Raw genomic sequence first — 21,717 nt, 5'->3', positions numbered from 1 at the left:
GGCAGTACCAGAAAATGTACAGCCACAAATGGGATTCACATGCCGAGTGACACAGTAATGCCAAAATAGATTTTAAAAGAAGGAAGCAATAATATTAATATTTCTACCTATTGATAATCAAATATTTGTTTAGACTTTGATTTCTTAAGATCCAGATAATGATTATGAGTGGATGTGCTCAAATAAGATTAAATAGTATTGCTATTTTTTATAGTCATGTATTCACAGAGTCAGTTTGTTACTATGGAATCACATATGATGTCATAAATTTGACATTCCACGTGCAAGTCTAGACTGAACAACAGAAGCAACAGGAAATGGAGCTGGGGAGGCAGAAACCTGCATAACAGCAAAAGAACATCCATAGTTAAAGAAATGAGTCAAACATCTCTGAAACAGAAAAAGAAGGTGAGTGAATGAAACATCCTAGAATCTTGCCAAAGATCCAAGGAAAAGTAGATAGCAGCCCATCATTTACCTCTGGGACTTCTCTGAAATAATCCAATCATTTCAGATGATGGCTGTATATAAAGATAATAGAGGGAGAAGTAAAGGAAATGAAGAGAGTAGAGGAAAAGGAGATTAAAGCATATAATAGAAGTCCGTCCAATATGTCAGCGTTTATTGAGTATGTGCTCATATGTTAGTTGTAAGAGGTGAAAACACAGTTGCTATCTGTGAAGAATGCACAACCTAGTAGGAAAGAGAACCCATAAAGTACAATGCAGTGCTCAGCAAAAGCATGTACAAAAGACAAAGGCAACACAGAGGAATGTTTAACTCTGGAAACCTCTCCCCGGTCACACTGAGCTTGGTTTGAAGAATATTAAAGGGAAGAGGAGGTTACTAGTAAACAGGGTAGTATACAGGCAAATACATGTCATTTGGCAAGACAGAACATTCGAGATCAAGTGTAGAGTGGAGGGCATGCAAGTTGGAGGTGGACAGGATATATGAGGAGGCTTCTGGTCTATTCAAGTGAATGAAGAGTATATTCACAAATGAAGCAGAACTATATAAGTTTCATAATATCACTTTAAATAAATGGGGTGGATGGATCTAGAAGTTGGGGAGATTTGAGGCCACGAAACCTTATCAAGAGGCTATATTCTAAGAATGTAGCCCCATGATGGCCTGAGGCCTGGAACAAGGCAATGATAATAGGAATGAAGAAGAGGGGTTGGATTGAAATATCTTTTGGAGTTACAAGTGCCAGGATTTTATGGTGATATGTGGGGAAAATGTAGGATTAGTTCCAGGATTTCACAGCTATGCCATTCTCTGCTGTCACTGACTCAAGTGATCAACAAACACTGACCAGATTTTTCTGGAATATCAGGCACGGAGCATAAAGAGATGGACAGACTGCCCCACCCACCTGTGTCTACGCTAGAAGTTGAGCTCATTAGAGATAAATAACACTAAGCTTGATCACATTATAGCTACCTAATTATCATGAAACAATACAAATTGTGATCCAACACAATAGTATTTCTCTCAATTGAAAATGAAAATAGTAATTTCAATAGGTGTCCCTGAAGTGAGCTATTTTCTTATACTCTCCTCCACGGTCTCCCTGTTCCTTTGTTAGTAAGAAACCTCTTTCCGCTCCAGACGCTATGAGTAATTCAATAATATGAACAGAAGGCATGCCTCTCAATAGATCCGCACAGGCTCTGCACAGGATTGGGAACCTTGATTTTAAAAATCAGATGATTTTTAATGGTGAAAATCCACAGAAAAATGGACCTATGGTTTATTAGGAAAATCAAAGAAATTTCAATATTGCATGGCAAAAGTAAAAGTTCCATAAGTGGCAACCTTCAGAGTCACGGGGACAAAGAAAAAAGATATTTGTGAGCAACCTCACATTTAAATCCAAGTACTGCTGACCCCTAGAAAATTTTCCTAAAGCATTTTTTATGTTATAATTTTTAAAATGATAAATGCTTCATGCCTGAAACCTATAAACCACCAAATTTCTACCTTAAAAATATTTATATAGTTATTTGATATGTTAATTTTATTCATGCTTAATAGAACAGGGCAAAAAATAATGTCAAACTTTATATATTTTTTTGATATTGGCAAAGAGACAAATATTGATTTTAATTTAGCCTTTTACTCCCAAGTCCCAGGTTTCTAATGCCCCTGAGATTAAAATTAAAATATTCTTTGTTTCTATATCAAGAATGAGTCTGGAACGAAAAACTCCAGAGATAGTCTAGAATCAGAGAAAAGACGGGAGTCTGAAAAATCCGGAGTTCGTCTGAGCACTCAGGTGAGCTGACCTCTTTACAGCTGGTGAGAGACTTCAAAACCAGAAAGCATAACAGAAATCATTAGGGAGCAGGGAGTTCTGGGAGACCAAGTGACTGAGGCTTGTGCTAAGGGATACCTAACATTCTTCATGGAGAGGTTAAGGAAAAGCTAGGAGAAGCGGGTCCCTGCCTTCCCTACAGTACACATCTCCATGTTCACATAGCAAACCTGAGCCACTACCTCTGCTCAGTCTATGGGAGAACACTGGTCTTTGTTCAGAACAGGGAGGGAAGGGGAGTCCAGCCATCACATTGACCATTTTCTGCACATCTTTCAGATGAGGCGTGCAGTCAATCCGAATCACTTGCTGAGATGTTGCCTCATGTGTGGTCACCCGCCGTGTAGACACTGCCCTAGTGCAGCTGAGGGAACAGTCCTTCCTGGCCCCTGCCACACAATACGTATTTATATTCACATGTGCCTGTTGTGGGAGCAGGGCCAGCAGATCACCATGATCAGGGTGAGCAGAGATCATACTACTGATTTTCTCGGGGAGCCTCAGTCCATCTGGGTGAGGGGGAGGATGTGGGGCATAGAAACGCTTCCATTTGTCTCTTCATGTTCCTCCCAGAGGAATGGTAGAGGCTTGGTTCCTGCTTAGGCAGCTGCCTTGGAGTGGCGCTGCAGCCTTGTTTAGGGACCAGCTGCCCTTATTTTTGTAGTCTGATCAAAAACGGTGGATATGTCTTTTTAGCCTCTATTGAATATGCTTATCCTTGAGGGAAGAAGTGGGAAAAGGGAGAAAAAAATGTCAACTCTACTAAGTACCATATAAAATGACAGGTGAAAAAGTATGAGATACCAGATTTGTTTCTTGGTTTGGAATGCTCTTCCAGGTGGCCCCTACTTTGCTACTCCTCGGTGAAGTGAGGACTGGGCCAGAGCTAGACTAGTACACAAGGGCCAAGACTGATTGAAGGGTTACAGTGACCAGGGATCTTCTCAATGAGAGCTGCTATGTTTAGCCTCATGTGGGTATTCTGTAGGCTCAAACATGGGAGGGGCAGTAGGGTATTACATCCCTGGGTCTCTTCTCTCCTTAAAAGGGGTCCCAGGAACTATCGTTGCCGAAGACAGATTCTCGGGGGTACCTCGTGAGAAGTCAGTGGTCTGGAACCTCACGAAGCCCATCCAGCAAAGCCCCATCTTTAGACGAGCCCAGAAGCAAGACCGCCAGTCTTAAGGTAGAGATAGAGGTGGAAGGATGGAAAACATTATAGCCTAATACTAATGGTAATACTAACATTGACGATGATGACGGTTAACATGCATTGTTGCTTTCTATGTGCCGGCCCCTGTTTTATGTACTTTACATGTTCTAGCTACTTCAGCCCTCCCAACCCCCTGCAAGCCTTATTTTACAGTTGGAAAAAAAAAAATAACTTGATTAAGATTTCACAGTAATGTTGCTAATAGATCTAGATTAAAACCCAGGATCACTAAATCTATAAACCATACATACACTTTAATGATTAAAGCCTAAAGTTTCTCATTTCTTCCTTCATTCATTCAACAACTGTGGAGTATTCAAGGCTAAGAAAATGGGGTGGGTGGAGAGGTCAACAAAGAAGAAAAAATGTTTAAAAGTGTTCTAAGCTTGGCCATATAAGAAGAAAATGTTAGTTTTGAAATTAAGTTTTTGGCTGTAGAGAGCATGACATAGATCCAGTCACTGGGAAAACACGTATACTTACCAATTCGTCTATTTCTGTGAGGGCTGGCTCAATAATCTAACTTAAAAAATGCCTTTCAAAACATGCGCAACAATCAGAAAAAAATAAAATAACATATTGATGCTTAATAATTCATTGCACAGCTTAGCAAAGCAGTCCTTTCCCTGCAAGGGTTCTTTTTCTGGAAGATTCGTCTCCCCCAGTGGGCACCACAGACACACAGAGCCCCGTAGGCGAAGGGAAGACACTGAGTTCTCCAGCCTAGCACCCTTCCTGCATCCATTGCCTTAATCACAGTGCAAATGTGGGAGAGGTGTCTGCTAGCGCTCTGTAGAGTCTTCTGGTGGAAACACCTGGTCCAGTTGCTCATGGGGTTAACTGGAGGTCACAGATGGAGGCAGTGGCAAGCAAGGTCCCATACTCGAGTTTGCCTGGAGGTCTCTGGCTGGGCAGGTATACATACAGAAGTCAAACGACAGAACTTTGCAAGCTGTGTCATCGCCTAAGGGCAAGAAAGAGGGCCTGTGCCCTAGCTACTCCCCCCCCCCCAAAAAAAAATGTGAGGTGCTGAGGAGGGAGCAAAGGAGGTGGGAATGAAAGCAGACTGTGTCCACGCAACAAAAGTAGTTACTATTTGAAGCCTTGAAATGTGTAAGCCCCATTTAAAATAGCTGATATGAACCAGGACCCAATTAAAGACTAGGAATGGAACAGAGGAAAGGGGAAATTTTGACTCCAGCTGGAGACGGGACAGGGACCCCAGGAGCGTGGAACTCCGAAGTGCATTTTCTTGCTCCAGGTCCCCACAAGCTCCTCAACCTCCCATACTTCATCCGCCCAGAGCCAGCAAGAGTCCCAGCAGGAGCTGTCTGTGCAGGCCTCCCCGCCCACGCCGCCCTGGCCGCCCATGTCGCACACGCCACCAGTGCCTATAGACTCGAGTCCTCCCACGCCCCCGGAGCCCCAGTTACAGTCCCAGTCCGCGTCCCGGCGCAGCACCAAGATGCATGAGAACCCCGAAGCCTGGGCGCATGGCATCGTGAGGGATATCCGGGAGTCGCGGGATTCCCGGGACATGCGGGACACGCGGGACATGCGGGACACGCAGCAGCGGGAGTATCCGCGCACGCCCCCTCCAGAATGGAAGTCCTATTCCCAGCGCAAGAGCAACTACTCCTCCCAGCTGGACCGCGACTGCATACCTGACTCACCTGGGAGGCAGGAGGAAGAGGACAACGAGGAAGCCTACTGGTCATCCGTGAGGACCTTGTACGATAAGAACCCAGGCTGCTCACGCCCCCGGCCGGTGAGCAGGGCCCGCCAACCTCGGTATCCTGGGCGCCCCTCCGCACAGCCCCAGAGCCCAAGCCTCTCCCAGCATCCCTCCACACTGTCGGGAAATCCGTCCCAAACCTCCCTTCTGCAGCCTGGGGCCGGGGAGTGGGGGGGGGGGGGGGCAAGGGGGGGGGAGGGATTCCAGGCCTTGGCTGTCTCCAGCACCCCAGGGATCCAAGCAAGGGTCCAGCTATCTTCTTCCCTCCCTGCCCTGAGATGACCTCATTCCTCCTCCCTTCCAATCTGTGTGACTGTCCCTTCCGTTGGCACCTCTGTCTGCAGCCCAAACCCAAGCATGCCATCACCATCGCTGTATCATCCCAGGCTCTCTTCAATATGGCGGACGGCAGGAAAGTCTATGAGGAAGAGGGTCTAGAGAAGTACATGGAGTACCAGGTCACCAACGAGCATGTCACCCTGACCCCAGGGCCCGCCTTCCGCTTCGTCAAGGTACTGTGCACAGCTGCTTCGTCCCTGGGCCCTAGAAGGTGAGGGCAGGGCCCAAGCTGACCCTTGGCATCTAATCCAGGCTCCCTAACCCACATTTGTCCCTCTCGCTCTTTTAGTTGACCCCAGGTCAGTTTATGCTTTCACAGAGGCTACCAGATTGTTGAGGACAGGGCTAGGGCCCTAGATTTGACATGTGGAGCTTGCTTAACTGGAGTGCTAATCATGAGAGATGTACGGAAACCTGTGTTCGCTCCCTAGAACCAGCAGTAGCCAGAAGCATTAATGAATGTACAATTCCGAGCACTAGTGGAAATAAAATGCCTCCTTAAAATGAGATGAAATTCAGTTTTGTTGCTTTTGTCCCAAACATAGCATATTAAAAAAAAAAAAAAATCAAGATGTTCTTAGCCGGTTGGGGCATGATTTTAATATAGTAAGGTTCTCTAAATTTATAGAGAAATGTATAGCATTTATATCAGTGATGTCTTATTTAACTTAATAAATACTAACAGTAGCATCATAACCAGGCAGAAACAAATGACACCTCCACAAGTTATTAACTAGAAAGTATTACGGGACATGGGAGGAGCATGGGAGGAAACCATTCTAAAGACTCCTGTTTAAAAATAGACAGAAGGCTGGCTTTGGAACAACACAGACCATTGGCATGGCCCCTATAAAAGGTTAACATACAAATTCATGAAGCAGTCTATATTTTTCATAATGAAAAATAATTATCAACCCACTTGGGTCAATAGACAATTAGAATAAAAAAGATGTGATACATACATACAATGTAATATTACTCTGCTATAAAAAAGAATGAAATCTTACCCTTTTGCAATGTCAATGGACCTAAAAGGCATTACGCTAAGTGAAATAAGTCAGACAGAGGAAGACAAATTCTATGTGATTTCACTTATATGTGGAATCTAAAGAACAAAATAAACCAAAACACACAAAAAAACCCCCAGACTCTTAGATACAGAGAATAAACTGACAGTTGCCTGAGGGGAGGGGGTTGGGGGAAGTAGAAGGGGTTAAGAAGTAGGAATTGGCAGGTACAAAATAGACATGGGGATGTAAAGTACAGCACAGGGATATAGTAAATAATATTGTAATAAATATTTATTGTGCTAGGTAGGTACTAGAATTACTGGGCCATCACTTCATAAATTATATAATTGTCTGACCACTGTGATATATAGATGAAATGAGTATAAAATAATATTGAATGTCAACTATAATTGAAAAATTAAAAAAAAATCATCAGATCAAGAAAAGCACATTTTACAAAACAAACAAAATAGACAGCATAAAAGAGCTAGCCTGATCCTGCTCTCTTCCTACCCAAAAGACATAAGGCTAGTACAACCAAATGTTTTAACAATTCTCAGCAAATAGTACCTATATATCCACTAACCATTCACTGAAGTGCTATGTGTGAGAGAGATAAGACACAGAAATGAATGACATATCCCTGCCTTAAAGAAGCCATAATCTCTCAGAGAGGACTCTTCAAAGCTTGAATTTGACACTGATGAGATCCCTTCTCTCCAGACTCCCAATGCCCACCTTGCCTGGCCCTCTTCACACACGCTTGCGTTTGTAACCTACAGGCCCTGCAGCATGTCAATGCTAGACTCCGTGATCTGTATCCTGATGAACAGGACTTATTTGATATTGTACTGATGACTAATAACCATGCCCAAGTGGGAGTGCGGCTTATAAACAGCGTCAATCACTACGGTAAGTAAAATAAATACCATGTGGAAGAACAGCTCGCTGCCTTGGAAGAGAGAAGCCATGTTATTTTGCTAACTGTGGCCTAACTAATGCAGTGTCTTTGATACTGACACCCCCTTCTGCGTGAGGAATGTTTATTTGCCTATGTCAGAACAAGAGAGGCCATGTTCATTTCTAACTTCAGTACAGACCTGGGCCCAAAGCTCTGGACTTAACTTGTCAAGTGTGAATTTCAAAGTCTTAATCCCAGGTCCTGCAATATATTTCTGTTTTATGTTTTTCACTTCTGAACTTGACTTCAAGGAGCCGTCGACACAGAGGCATTTGCCGCGTGATCAAACTTCTTGCTCACCGCAGATACATGTGAAAGGTTTAAAGGTTTTCACCTCTCCTTTCCACTCTTAAAATCTGATTCTCTCTGGCTGCTCTCAACACACAGCAAATCCACCCTCATGCAAGCGAAGTTGTCTTTATTCCTTTACATGGAAAACTGGACAAACTCTACTCTCTTCATAGCATTTCCATTCATGTGTACAAGGCTTTAAGAGAAGATCCCCTTTTTCCTGTTATGGAATTACCTAGTTTCTTATTTAGTGTAAGGACTTTTAGCCTATTTTCTGAACAACATCCAGTTTTAGCAGTATGTCAAGCCAAAATAAGGTGTAAATTGGGCATATTGAAATTTTGATTGAAATTGGGCATATTTATAAATAATCAAGATATAAGTTGTGAGTTTTATATTAGATTAACTATAAGGCTGACATCTTACTGCAACATACTTTAAAAATGTTTGCTTTTTAAAAATGTTGGCTTCGCCTGACCAGGAGGTGGCGTGGTGGATAGAGCATTGGTCTGGGATACTGAGGACCCAGGTTCGAGACCCCAAGGTCGCCAGCTTGAGCGCGGGCTCATCTGGCTTAAGCAAAAAGCTCACCAGCTTAGACCTAGGGTCACTGGCTCGAGCAAGGGGTAACTCGGTCCGCTGAAGGCCTGCGGTCAAGGCACATATGAGAAAGCAATCAATGAACAACTAAGGTGTTGCAACAAAAAACTGATGATTGATGCTTCTCATCTCTTTCCATTCCTGTCTGTCCCTATGTATCCCTCTCTCTGACTCTCTCTCTGTCCCTGAAAGGAAAAAAAGAATAAAAATGTTGGCTTCATATTGTTATAACATGAGAAGAACACATATAAAAAGTTTAGCATGAACAACTGGCATAAATTAGTTACTCAATAAACTGCAGCTATTATTTGATTTAGTAGGCAATTTAGATCTATCTACCCCTCACCACACTGAGCCTAGTAAGGGTAGTAGCATAAATAAATAATTGCTATTTACCTATTAAATCTGATAAATAACTGATTGAGCCCAATCTTCTCATGCCGTTTTGTTCATAGAAGAAAACCTTTCTATTTGGAAGAAGAGTTAGTCACTTGCCCTCTCTGGGTGCTGAAGGCAAGCTGTATATCTCTCTGCTATTGTCTTTGCTATATTATAATTATCTGTTTATAAGCCTACCTCCTTAACCCTTTGAGTAGTACAAACGTTCGTGTACATCCTCATGCCTCCTGACCATCCAGAGTACGATCATACAAAAATTTTTATTTTAAAAATGTGTAAGGCAACATTAGAAAAAGGCAAATATATGTTCTTCTTGTATCCATAAATTTGTTATCAAAAAAACATGATTTTAAGTTAATAAAACTGTAATTGGAATTAATTTCATTAAAAAAAAAAACTCACTCCTGGGTGTTGGCGAGCATAAAAATACTCACTACTCAAAGGGTTAATGAACTGTTACCTCTTTGAGAAGAGGGACAATGTTTTAGTCATTTCTAAAGCCCCAGTGCCTCCATATGATTCTGATCATGAAAGTAATATAATTAAGGATTTATAGACACTTCTGCCCAACAGGGTTGGTTTAAGTGAAAAAGTGAGACTATTTTTTAATAGCACAACAAACACGTGCACCTCCTGTGTTGATGAACTCTGTCTACTCTCTTGGTCAATACAAGTGATAGACTCAAAATTCTGTTTTATATTATATGGACCTACCCAGTTTATCACTTACCTAAAAACACTTTGAATGGGTACCTATGTTATACTTTAATTATTTACCCATTGTTGAATAATGTTTTGCTTCTATGAATAATCCTGCCCTGAGACATTTCTACATAAATTTTTATTAGTGTTTCAGATTATTCCCTTAGAATAAATGCCAAAAGAAAGTAATCCTAGATCAAAATGTGTAAACCTGTTAAAAGCTCTTGATATGTTCTGTCAAATTACTTTCTGCATAGTTTATACCAATTTATACTTTCATCCATAAGGTATTTGGTGCTTATTTTACAAACCCCTCACCAACCTTTAGTGTTTTTTTTTAATTGTTGTTGATTTGAAAGGCACTTGATGGTATATTAGTGTTTAGTCTGCTGATAATTCCATTTAAAATGTCAAGTCAGAAAATAGAGAAAATTTCAGACCTTTCATAGTTGTTTTTAGAAAATTAATTCCTAGCACAATTTTTTTAGCATAGCTGTATTGTTACTGAAGAAATACAGAAATGGTACTCAAAATGGAGCCATACTTTAACCAGCCCTTGCAATAAGTGAGGAGACTGTAGTTGATGGACAAGAGTCAACATGAACCAGTGGGCTAGACAAGTTTGTAGGTCTCAGTTTCCTTCTCTGTAATGATGATAACAATACCTGCCACACAGTTGTGAGACTAAATTGGTAAGGTCAGTGTGGATAGACTTCATAAAGTATTATGCACAGAACACATCTACTATTATATAAACTATTACTGCTAAGTAAGTAATTTTCATTTTCCAATATTGGTGCTAAGAAGGTAATTCTAAAACCTCAGTAGGCACTCAGTTATTCCCAAGGTAACTCTCATTTGCATTTACAGAAACTATATTGTCTTTAGTCTCTGACATAACAAAATCTTTCTTGCCCAATAACAGGCTTATTAATTGACCGCTTCTGTCTGACTGGTGGGAAAAGCCCCATTGGCTATTTGAAGGCATATCTTACCAACTTGTATCTTTCTTCAGATTCTGAAAAAGTACAAGAAGCAATACGAGAAGGTATTGGTTTGGTTTTATCCCAATAGTTAATAGAGAGGTTTGCATTAGTGGTTACTTCCACTGGGCTTCCCATGTGACTATGTAACTTATGCCCCTGATGGATTTTCTATTAAGGTGTTTCCGCAAGTGGCACCCCTTAAGCTTGTCTTTTAGAGCTTTGACCTTTTTGGAGGTAGATGTCCTCAGTGATCATCTGACAATCCATTTTACACTTTCCCTCCCTTATAAAAATGGAGGCAGTATATAAGACCACTGTTCTGAGACGTGCAGCTGTGAGGCAGAGTTGAGTCATCAAGGAATAGCTAGACAGGAAATGCAAGGTCTGGGAGGGCTTTTATTTATTTTTTTCAATGGTAGAAACTAAATCGCCTGACCTAGAAACAAGGATTAATCAGTCCCCATGGTCTGATCAGGGATCGCCTCGGCAACAATATATGATGGAACCAAAGACACGGCTTACTGTGATACACAGCTCCGTGTGGCTTTTGATGGGGACTCGGTCCTCTTCTCTGACGAGTGTGAACATATGACCAAGGAGTATGGGATGGAAAAATTCTTTCAACATGACCCACTATTTGAGAATAAGCCTCCTGCTCAGGTAGGTTCAAGGAACTCTAATTTTGATCTGCTTATTTCCCAACAGATACCAATATTTGCTCAATGGAATGGCTTTGAGATTATTTTAGGCAGGCACTCTTCATTTCTGATCCTTTGCAGTTTTCTTTTGTGAACTCTTCATAACTTTTTTTAGATAAAAAGACAAAAACAAAAACTTATGGACAACAGTGTGGTGATTGCCAGGTGCGAGTGAACTCTTCATTGTAAAGTATCTGCTGCTGACCTTTTTTAATTTTAGCATTTTTTAATCTAACCTTTTGGAAATATTTCTATGATCTTATGATAATTACTTCACCCCCTCCAAATTATGAGTAACAAAGTTATTACGACTTACCAATAAGCCATTTCAACATAACAGGTTCTCAAAATAGTAAGGTTTTTTTCAAATAGGTCAGTAAACATTTGTTGAATTTCTCTTTCCATAACCTCAAACTCAATAAAGGCATTGCTTAATTGAGAAAATTTGTAAACCTGACAGCTTGAGTTGACTCATTCAGTTTCAAACAAGTGCAAACTAAGAAAACCTACTCAAACTGAAATGAATATGTAGGGTTTTTAGAATTAATCCATGAACTTGAAGCTGAAGTGTTAAAATCATGGTTTGAAATGAACAAAACCTACAACTTCTGAACCAAAGGAAATTTGAAAAATCGAAATCTTCTCTAAACTGTCAATCAATGGATTCTTCAGTTTTCATATATGAATCTTTCCAAGAAATTTAATTGGCCTTTTTTTTTCTCAGCACTTCTTGAACTTAAGATAAACTTAAATATTCTTATTTTATTGCATTTATAAAAGGCTGAGTCCAGTGGTTGGCAAACTCATGGTCAACAGAGCCAAATATCAACAGTACAACAATTGAAATTTCTTTTGAGAGCCCAACTTTTTAAACTTAAACTATATAGGTAGGTACATTGTTATTATAACCTGCATGCCGGCACATGGTATTTTGTGGAAGAGCCACACTAAAGGAGCCAAAGAGCCTCATGCGGCTCACGAGCCGGTTTGCCAACCACTGAAATACACTAACTGAAAGCTGTAAAGTTTTGCATTACAGCAAATGATATTTCAACTGTGTGTATCTGTGTGTTTAACTTGCTAGTCCCTTCCTAAATAGCTCTTTTAAAAGACTTGCTCTCATGTTATAAAGTTGTTCAGTGTTAACAAAGTTACTATTGAGAGGAAAATTATTTGTTACATTTTTTATATTTCTGTTTTGCTGAATTCAGAGCCCATTGTATATTAGCTTTTAACTATTATTGAAATGTGTAAGATCTCCAAAAAAAGTACACACACACACAAAATTAAAAAGAAGGTAATTATTTCAAGACAATATTAAAATACCATTTTTCATCCCAAGTAAGTAATTCAAATTTCTTTTAGATTTTGCATTTATTAGTTATACCTTGGCATGTTTTAAATGATTTTTCCCATTAAATAACTGAAATTGAGAAACCCAGCACTAGTTATTGCAAGAATACTCAACACATTTCTTTTACTCATCCTTGCTCTCATTATGCAGTAGGTAAAATTACTATTGATACATGGAAAGGATAGCTTTTCAATAAGACCAGGCTTTGCCAGATGTGTTCAGTGATGAGAAAGTGATGAGGTATGATTCCTACCAATGCTTTCTAGTATGTTGGTCATGCAGCTTGGTCATGGCAGTGTCCCAGTTGTCTCGGATGAAGGAGACCTGAGAGTCATCAGCAAATGGGACAGTTGAGGAGGATTAATTTGGCCACTCTCAGTGTAGCTTACAAGCCTCCAACGTGGAACCATGACTAGTAAATGGATGCCTCCTGATTTGATCTCTACCTGTCTCACCATTCAGATAGTCACCTCCAGGTGTGTGTGTGTGTGTGTGTGCATGTGTGTGTGTGTGTGCGTGCATGCGTGCGCATGTGTGTTTTAAGCAGGTTTTGAGATATAATTTACAGTAAGAATTCATCAGTTTTAGTGGGTGGTTCTGAGAATTTTTATAAATGCATCCAGTTGTGAAGCCACAATCAAACTCAAAACACTAACTTCCCTTGTGCCTTTTTGTAGTCATCCTTAGTCTTTATCTCCAACCACTAATCTGAATTCTGTCCCCATAGTGTTGCTTTTTCTGAGTGTCATATATATGGAGCCACACAGGATGCACTCTGTTAAATCTGACTCATCTAGCATAATGCATTTCAGATTCATCACTGTCACTCTATGTATCAGTAGTTTGTGCCTTTTTACTGCTGAGAAGTGTTCTATTCTGTGGATGTGCCACCTTATTCATTTACCTGTTGGAGGATATTTAGGTGTTTGGGGCATTCATAAATAAAGCCACTTTAAGTATTTACATACAGGGTTCTGTGTAAACATAGGTCTCATTTCTCTTGGGTAAATACGTAGGAGTAGGATTAGTAGGGCACAAGATAAGCATATATTAAACTTTATAAGATAATGCAAACCCTTTTCCAAAGTGCCCATACCGCTTTGCATTACCAACAGCATGGTCAGAGATTGTTGCTCTGCATTCTTGCCAGTATTTGGTATTATCAGTGGTTTTTATTTGCTTGATTGGTTGTGTCAAGCTATTCTAGTGGTTATATAATAGTATCTCATTGTGGTTTTAATCTGCATATCCCTAATGCCTAATAATATTGAACATCTTATCAGGTGTTTATTAGCCATTATATGTATTCTTCGGCAAAAATGTTCAAATCTCTTGCTCATTGTTTTGGGGTGTTCAGGGGTTTCATTAATATTATTGAGGTTTGAGAGTTCTTTATATATTCTGGATACAAGACCTTTAATAGGTATGTGTTTTGCAAATATTTTCTCTTAGCCTGTACTTGTCTTTTCATTCTCTTAATACTTTTGAATTAACAGAAACTTATCATTTTGATGAAGATCAATTTATCAATTGGTTCTTTTATGAAGCATGCTTTTATTGTTATATCTAAGAAATCTTTGCCTAACCCAAGGCAAATTGAAAATTTCCTCCTATGTTTCTATATGTTTTATAGTTTAGACTTCTTTTTAAATCTGACCCATTTTGAATTAACATATATTTGTGCAAAATATTGGATAAGATTCATTTTTACTGCTTATAGGTATTCTAGTTGTTCCAACACTATTTGTAGCACATTCTACTAACTGTGATCTGGCTTTCTGTTCCTTCAATATAGGTACCTATCTTTTACCAATATTACAGTGTCTTGATTATCAGAGTTTAATAGTAAGTCTTGAGATCAGATGGTGTGAGTCCTCCAAATTTGTTATTTTCCAAATGGCTTTTGGACATTCTAATTCTTTTGCATTTTTATACAAATTTAAGAATTAGGCCTGACTAGGTGGTGGTGCAGTGGATAGAGCATCAGACTGGGACGCAGAGGACACGGGTTCAAAACTTTGAGGTTGCTGGCTTATGCGCGGGCTCATCTGGCTTGAGTGTGAGCTCACCAGCTTGAGCATGGAGCCATTGGCTTGAGCGTGGGATCATAGACATGACCTCATGGTCACTGGCTTGAGCCAAAGGTCACTAGCCTGAAGCCCACGGTTGCTGGTTTGAGCCCAAGGTCACTGACTTGAACAAGGGGTCACTCACTCTGCTGTAGCTTCCCGGTCAAGGCACATATGAGAAGGCAATCAATGAACAACTAAGGTGCGACAGTGAAGAATTTCTGCTTCTGATCTCTCTCCCTTCCTGTCTGTCTGTCCCTATCTGTCCCTCTCTCTCTATCTCTCTCTGTGTGTCTCTTGCAAAAAAAAAAAAAAAAAAAAAAAATATATATATATATATATATATATATATATATAGCATATTCATTTTTTTGTGATTTTGTTGACTTTATACATTAATCTTGAGAAAATAGTGATCTTAACAACATCAAGTCTTGCTGCAGCCCATTGACATGGTATGTCTCTCCATTGACTTAGGTCATCTTTGATTTCTTTGATCAGTTTTTCAGCATACAAATATTATATATGTTAGATTTATTCCTAAATATTTCAAAACTTCTGGTGGTAATCTAAATGATACTTTAAACTATTTAATTTCCAAGTTCATTATTGCAAATATAAAAAATGCAGTTGGGCCTGACCAGGCAGTGGTGCAGTGGATAGAGCATTGGACTGTGATGTGGAGGACCCAGGTTCAAATCTCCAAGGTTGCTGGCTTGAGCTCTGCCTCATCTGGTTTGAGCGAGGCTCACCAGCTTGAGCCCAAGGTCACTGGCTTGAGCAAGGGGTCACTTACTCTGCTGTAGCCCCCCAGTCAAGGCACATATGAGAAAGCAATCAATGAACAACTAAGGTGCCGCAACGAATAATTGATGCTTCTCATCTCTCTCCCTTCCTGTCTCTCTGTCCCTGTTTGTTCCTCTCTCTATCTCTCTCTCTATCTCTGTCACACACATAAAAAAAATTCACTTGGTATTTGTATATTGACCTTGTATAATGCAACTTGGTTGAAATCATTTCTTGGTAAAATTTTTGTAGATTTGAGATTTTCTATGTAGACAATAGTCTTTCCAACCATCTAGAACCTAGACAGACTCTAAATGTTCTAAACCATACAGATCCTCAAAAAGCTAGTATATTTCTATATTTTTAGTTTATTTCTATATTTTTATTGATAAATTATATACTTAAACTACTGTTCAAATATGTTATAAAACAAAATAAAAGTAAAAAACAATGATATAGATACCTGGTTTTAACATGGTGACATAAAGTGACCAGTTTCTAATTATTCCCTTTGGAAAGTACTCAGAATCAGAAAGGATTTTGTTACTTTGGGTTTCCAAGTCAATCTGTGAGCAAACTGGCTCCTGCCAATAGCCACTATACCTTTTTTACTGCAGGTGCCCACCACCATCCCCCCAAATTACGGTTCTTTCACCTATGTGTATGCCTTTCATCTTTAGGAATTAAAATTTTCCCTTTTTTTTCTGATGTATGTAGCCTCAGGAAAAAAAAAAGCAAAACTGATCATACTGATAATTCATGTTTGGAGAAAACAATTTGTGTCCATGACAAGAGAGAAGAAGGGAACTTTTGAATTGTGAAAACAAGTCAGTCTTAAAATACAATCCTCGACCTTCCCCTGAAACCTTCTATGTGTTCCTTTGTAAACCAATCTACTTCAGCGATGAGCAATGAAAAGAGGGCCAGCACAGAACATATGTAAAGGCACTATAAGAAAGGGGCAGAAAAAGAAAAGGAAAATCTAATAACAGAGGAAGAACTCTCACTAGAAATACTTGCCAAAGTATAGGTGAAAGTTATGACTAAATATTTACTATGACTTTTAAAAACCTAATGAATCAATGTCATCAAATAGAAATGCAAGAACATGGAAGAGATGATAAAACGTTAAATGGTAACACACTGGAAATGAGTAGAATTGAAAAGTAAGAAAGAGAAAAGGCAGAAATAGATCACAGATACAAAATCCAAAATATGCATAATTGGTATCCTTAAAGAAAAACATTGAAATTATGTTCTGGGGGAGGAGAAGAGGGTTGTGTGTGGTAAATATAAAGATGCATATGTATACAGAAATATAAACCAAGAAAAAATCCTGAATTACCAAGTGATTTGCATATATACATTTACTGATGAAAAGAGTAAGGGCACACATATAATAGGGAGTTAGAACAGAATGATCAGAAGACATGTCCTAGTAAAATTATTTGACTTCAGAGATGAAGAATAATTCCTTGGGCCACCTGCAAACACAATTGGGGGCAGAAGGGGAATCCAGCTGTTCTCAGTCTCCTCCACAGCAGCACTCAGTAGGAAGAGACAATGTTGCACTGCTATTGGTGGAAATGCAGATTGGTGCAGCCATGATGGAAAATGGGATAGAGGTTCCTCAAATATTTAAAAATGGAACTGCCTTATGACTTAGTAATTCTACTTCTGGGTGCATATCTGAAGAAACCCAAAACACTAATTCAAAAGAATATTTACACCTCTATATTCATTGTAGCATTATTTAAAATAGCCAAGATTTGGAAGCAATGCAAAGTGTCCATCAACAGACAAGTGAATAAAGAGGCCATGCCATTTATATATATATATATATATATATATATATATATATATATATATATATATATATATACACACACACACACACACACACACACACACACACACACACACACACACATACACAATGGAATATTAAATATTATTTGGCCATTAAAAAGAAATTTATCATTTGTGATAGATGGACCTCTATAGGTTATTAGGCTAAATGAAATAAGTCAGTTAGATAAAGTCAAATATTATATGATTTCACTTACATGTGGAATATAAAGAACAAAATAAACAAACAAAATTGAAACAAAATAAACAAACAAAATTGAAACAAACAAAATACAACAAACAGTTGTATCATAGATACAACAAACAGACTGTTAGTTACCAGAGGGGAATGGGGTTGAGAGACTGGGTAACCAAAAAGGTGCAGAAATTAAGAAAAAATTGGTAGTTACAAAATAGTCATAGGGATGTAAAGTACAGCACAGGAAATATGGTCAGTAATATTGTACTAACTACACTGTTCACAAAAATTAGGGGATCAGGGAACGTGCAGACACTCCAGTACTTTCAGCCTTTTGTATAGTGCATTTTCACCAATGAAATAAAAGTTGGTTTTGCATCTCATTTGCATAATTAAACAGCTTTCTTTGACTTTTCATTTGCTTTTTTGATGTTCTTGTTTAATAAAAAAAAAATCAAATGCTTCTTTTTTTATTGCTTCATATTCATTTTAAAATATCCCCTAATTTTTGTAAGCAGTGTATATATGGTGCCAGGTAGGTACCAGAAATATCAGGGTAAACACTTTGTAAGGTATACAGTTGTCTAACCACTATGCTGCATACCTGAAATAATATAAAAAAATATTGAATGTAAACCATAATTTAAAAATAAAGTTTAAAAAAATATTTAAAGAAAAGATAGTGGAGCACTATTTATAAGATCATATAGAATTGATGTCACCCCATTAAAAAAATAAAATTATTATAAAAAAAAAAAAAGAAAAAAAAAGAAAGAACATATAAATCATAGATTCTATACACAGCCAAAAGTTTATCCAGATGAAAAGAAAATAGGTCAACAGTTGAGAACACACAGTTTTCTCAGGGATTTTTATTTCCATAAGATTCCTTGACAAAATGAGTAGTAGAGGACACATTTTGGTTAATATGTAGATAACTAGAAACACAGAGGCACTAATGGGTTTGGAATATATGTATTTAATCATAGAATCAAAACTAAAACAATTGTAGGCATTAGGGAGCAGGTAAGAAAGTATAATGTGCCCTTATATAGAAATTATATAACTAAGGAAAATTGGAAAAACATGGAGCAAAAATGTCTAGGGAAGAATAAGTATGATGATATCTTCATTTACAGTAGCTGATCATAGGATAAAATGTAAAGCTAATAAATAGAAATATGAGAATCTTTAATGCAAATGTAAACAAGTAAAACTGGATGTAAAAAAGAACACATAGATAGGAGAGAGGTAAAGAGAAGTACCTTAATTTCATTATTTCTCATTGTAAAAACTAATAGATCCTGGATTTTTGAAAAATAGAGTACTGAGGGCATTTATAAAAAGTTATAATTATGAAGGTAACCAATAGAAAAAAATAATATATAAACCTTCCTAAATCTTTGAAGAAACACATATGTGCAAAGAGAAAAGCTGCTTGCTAGTGAACATCTTTAAAATTTTTAAACATGAAAAATACAATTAAAATCATGACAGAACCATTATCATGTATATTTGTAATACTATTAAATATAAATTTCCTAAAACTCAACTGTTGTTTTAAAAATTAAGACTTTTAGATTGGATCACATAGCAAAATGTAATTCTATGCTTTATACCAGACGTCCCCAAACTACAGCCCCTTGAGGCCATTTATCCGGCCCCTGCCACACTTCCGGAAGGGGCACCTCTTTCATTGGTGGTCAGTGAGAGGAGCACTATATGTGGCGGCCCTCTAATGGTCTGAGGGACAGTGAACTGGCCCCCTGTGTAAAAAGTTTGGGGGCCCTGGCCGGTTGGCTCAGTGGTAGAGCGTCGGCCTGGCGTGCAGGAGTCCCGGGTTTGATTACCGGCCAGGGCACACAGGAGAAGCGCCCATCTGCTTCTCCACCCTCCCCCTCTCCTTCCTCTCTGACTCTCTCTTCCCCTCCCGCAGCCAGGGCTCCATTGGAGCAAAGTTGGCCTGGGCACTGGGGGTGGCTCTATGGCCTCTGCCTCAGGCGCTAGAATGGCTCTGGTTTACAACAGAGCAATGCCCCAGATGGGCAGAGCATCGCCCCCCCGGTGGGCATGCCGGGTGGATCCTGGTAGGGTGCATGTGGGAGTCTGTCTGCCTGCTTCCCCGTTTCCAACTTCAGAAAAATACAAAAAAAAAAGTTTGGGGACCCGTGCTTTATATCATAGAGCCACAGCTAAAACTAAGTGTTTAGGAAGGTTGAAGGTAAAAGTGTGACGATATGCAAACTATTTGTAAATATAAGACAAGACTGGATTCAAGCCAACAAGGCATGAAACAAGATAAAGGAGTATACTTTATAAGGTTCAAATGTGCCATTCATAAAAAGGAAATTAATAGTAGTGCCTTGGTAATTAAGTGAATTTAATTTATAGAGTATCCCACTTTGCCATCAATAACTCATGTCTGTTGCCTTGGTTTAACTTCTTAATAGAAACTTCTTTCACTCTTAAAAATACGTGTGTTTTAACAATAAATTATATGGTCATCATTTATTTGATGAATGCAAGGATGGTTTCATATAAGGAAATATATTTACATAAACACAAGGAGTTTCAGCATTGTGCCATAGGCTTTATAATACTGCTTGTGTTACATCTTCTATAAACTCTTATAAGCCTCTGCTTTTTCAGCATTCACTTAATTTGTTTCACTGGATCACAGCTGTGACATATGTTCCTTTTACAGGGCCCCCTGAAAAGCTTTCTGGAAGATTTAGGCAGACTGCAAAAGAAGTTTTATGCCAAAGACCAACGGTTATGCTGCCCTATCAGGACCTACCTGGTGACAGCCAGGAGTGCAGCCAGTTCAGGCGCCCGCGTGCTGAAAACCCTTCGCCGCTGGGGTCTGGAGATAGATGAAGCCCTTTTTCTTGCTGGAGCATCCAAAGGTCCCATCCTGGTGAAAATACGGCCCCACATTTTCTTTGATGACAGTATGTTCCGCATTGAAGAGGCACAGAAATATGGCACGATCACAGCACGTGTACCTTATGGCATTAATCCAAAATTGAACAATTAGAGATGGGGAGGAGAAATAAAGCAGTGAGTCTGGTATTAACAGAAGCCACTTCTTGTGGATGTCTAGGGTACTCAGGTAGGTGTTTCAGAAGATTGGACCTCAGAACTTAGTTCACTTGGAAAGCTTTTCTCTTGATTTTTTGGAAAACATTTTGTACCTTCAAGTTACCTTCAAGCTACTTCCCTTTGAGATGTCAGTGCTGTTGAATACCACTGCAGCTACCTTTGTGTGTAAGTCATAATGATAACCTGTTAGGATGAGTTTAGAACTTGAATGCTTAAAGGGCTATGTCAGAAGCCTACTTGGTCTTACGAAGCATTGCTCATTTTGAATGTTGGTAAATAGAATAAATTGTTACAAATCATCATCATAGAAGAGTGGTCTTCAAAGACGAAAAGAGTAGGGTTAAGTACACCTTTGGAAATTAGTTTTTTTACTCTATCTCTGTGACCAGCCCTGAAATCAATGCAAAATGAAAATGTCACTCTACCTGCATATGTATACCAATTTTGACACTAGTTATTCAGAAATAAATCAGCTGGTTATTCATACAGGGCACTTTCCCTCAAGTGAGCTCCAGACAGAACATCCCAGGAAGGGTTCTTTAAAGCTTACTTGGTGGGTTTATTGCTTGTGAGCAACATTAGGGAAGCCTCTGCCTTCAGGTCTGGCAGGTAGGCCCAATGTTTGTATGGCAAAGTAAGCTTTGGCTATGGCTTCAAAATGTGGCATGAAGCATAACATCCTGGACTCCTATTGTTATTATTTTTGTGATTTTTGTTTTGTTTTTAAAAACAATGATTGATTATTAACCATGATCTACAACATAATAAGGCATGAAACAAGATAAAGGAGTATACTTTATAAGGTTCAAATGTGCCATTCATAAAAAGGAAATTAATAGTAACTCATTTTCTCATCAAACCAAACATTTGTAATAAGATATTGTTACACTTATTTTTTTTTAATAATTTTATTTTTAATGGGGTGACATCAATAAATCAGGATACATATATTCAAAGATAACAAGTCCAGGTTATCTTGTCATTCACTTATGTTGCATACCCATCACCCAAAGTCAGACTGTCCTCTGTCACCTTCTATCTAGTTTTCTTTGTGCCCCTCCCCCTCCCCCTTTCCCTCTCCCTCTCCCTCCTCCTCCTCCCCCGT

At 38.9% G+C, this 21,717-nt stretch overlaps 1 protein-coding gene across 1 annotated transcript; it reads left to right on the top strand.

Moving 5' to 3' along the window:
• The first annotated feature begins 375 nt into the window (after positions 1-375).
• On the top strand, positions 376-20,547 carry NT5C1B (5'-nucleotidase, cytosolic IB). Its single transcript, XM_066386573.1, has 10 exons — positions 376-408; positions 2,192-2,281; positions 2,600-2,833; positions 3,369-3,506; positions 4,795-5,301; positions 5,613-5,780; positions 7,400-7,529; positions 10,496-10,618; positions 11,032-11,216; positions 20,215-20,547. Exons 1-10 carry the CDS (start codon positions 376-378, stop codon positions 20,545-20,547), a joined length of 1,941 nt encoding a protein of 646 aa, XP_066242670.1.
• The last annotated feature ends 1,170 nt before the right edge of the window (positions 20,548-21,717 follow it).

Source organism: Saccopteryx leptura, chromosome 5 (assembly GCF_036850995.1).
Source record: "Saccopteryx leptura isolate mSacLep1 chromosome 5, mSacLep1_pri_phased_curated, whole genome shotgun sequence".
Lineage (NCBI taxonomy): Eukaryota > Metazoa > Chordata > Mammalia > Chiroptera > Emballonuridae > Saccopteryx > Saccopteryx leptura.
This window is presented reverse-complemented; position numbering and strand designations above follow the sequence as displayed.

Coding starts and splice junctions, on each gene's coding strand:
- NT5C1B (XM_066386573.1), top strand. CDS start 376: ATGAGTCAAACATCTCTGAAACAGAAAAAGAAG. Junction 3,507..4,794: donor GCAAGACCGCCAGTCTTAAG/GTAGAGATAGAG, acceptor TTCTTGCTCCAG/GTCCCCACAAGCTCCTCAAC. Junction 10,619..11,031: donor ACAAGAAGCAATACGAGAAG/GTATTGGTTTGG, acceptor TGGTCTGATCAG/GGATCGCCTCGGCAACAATA.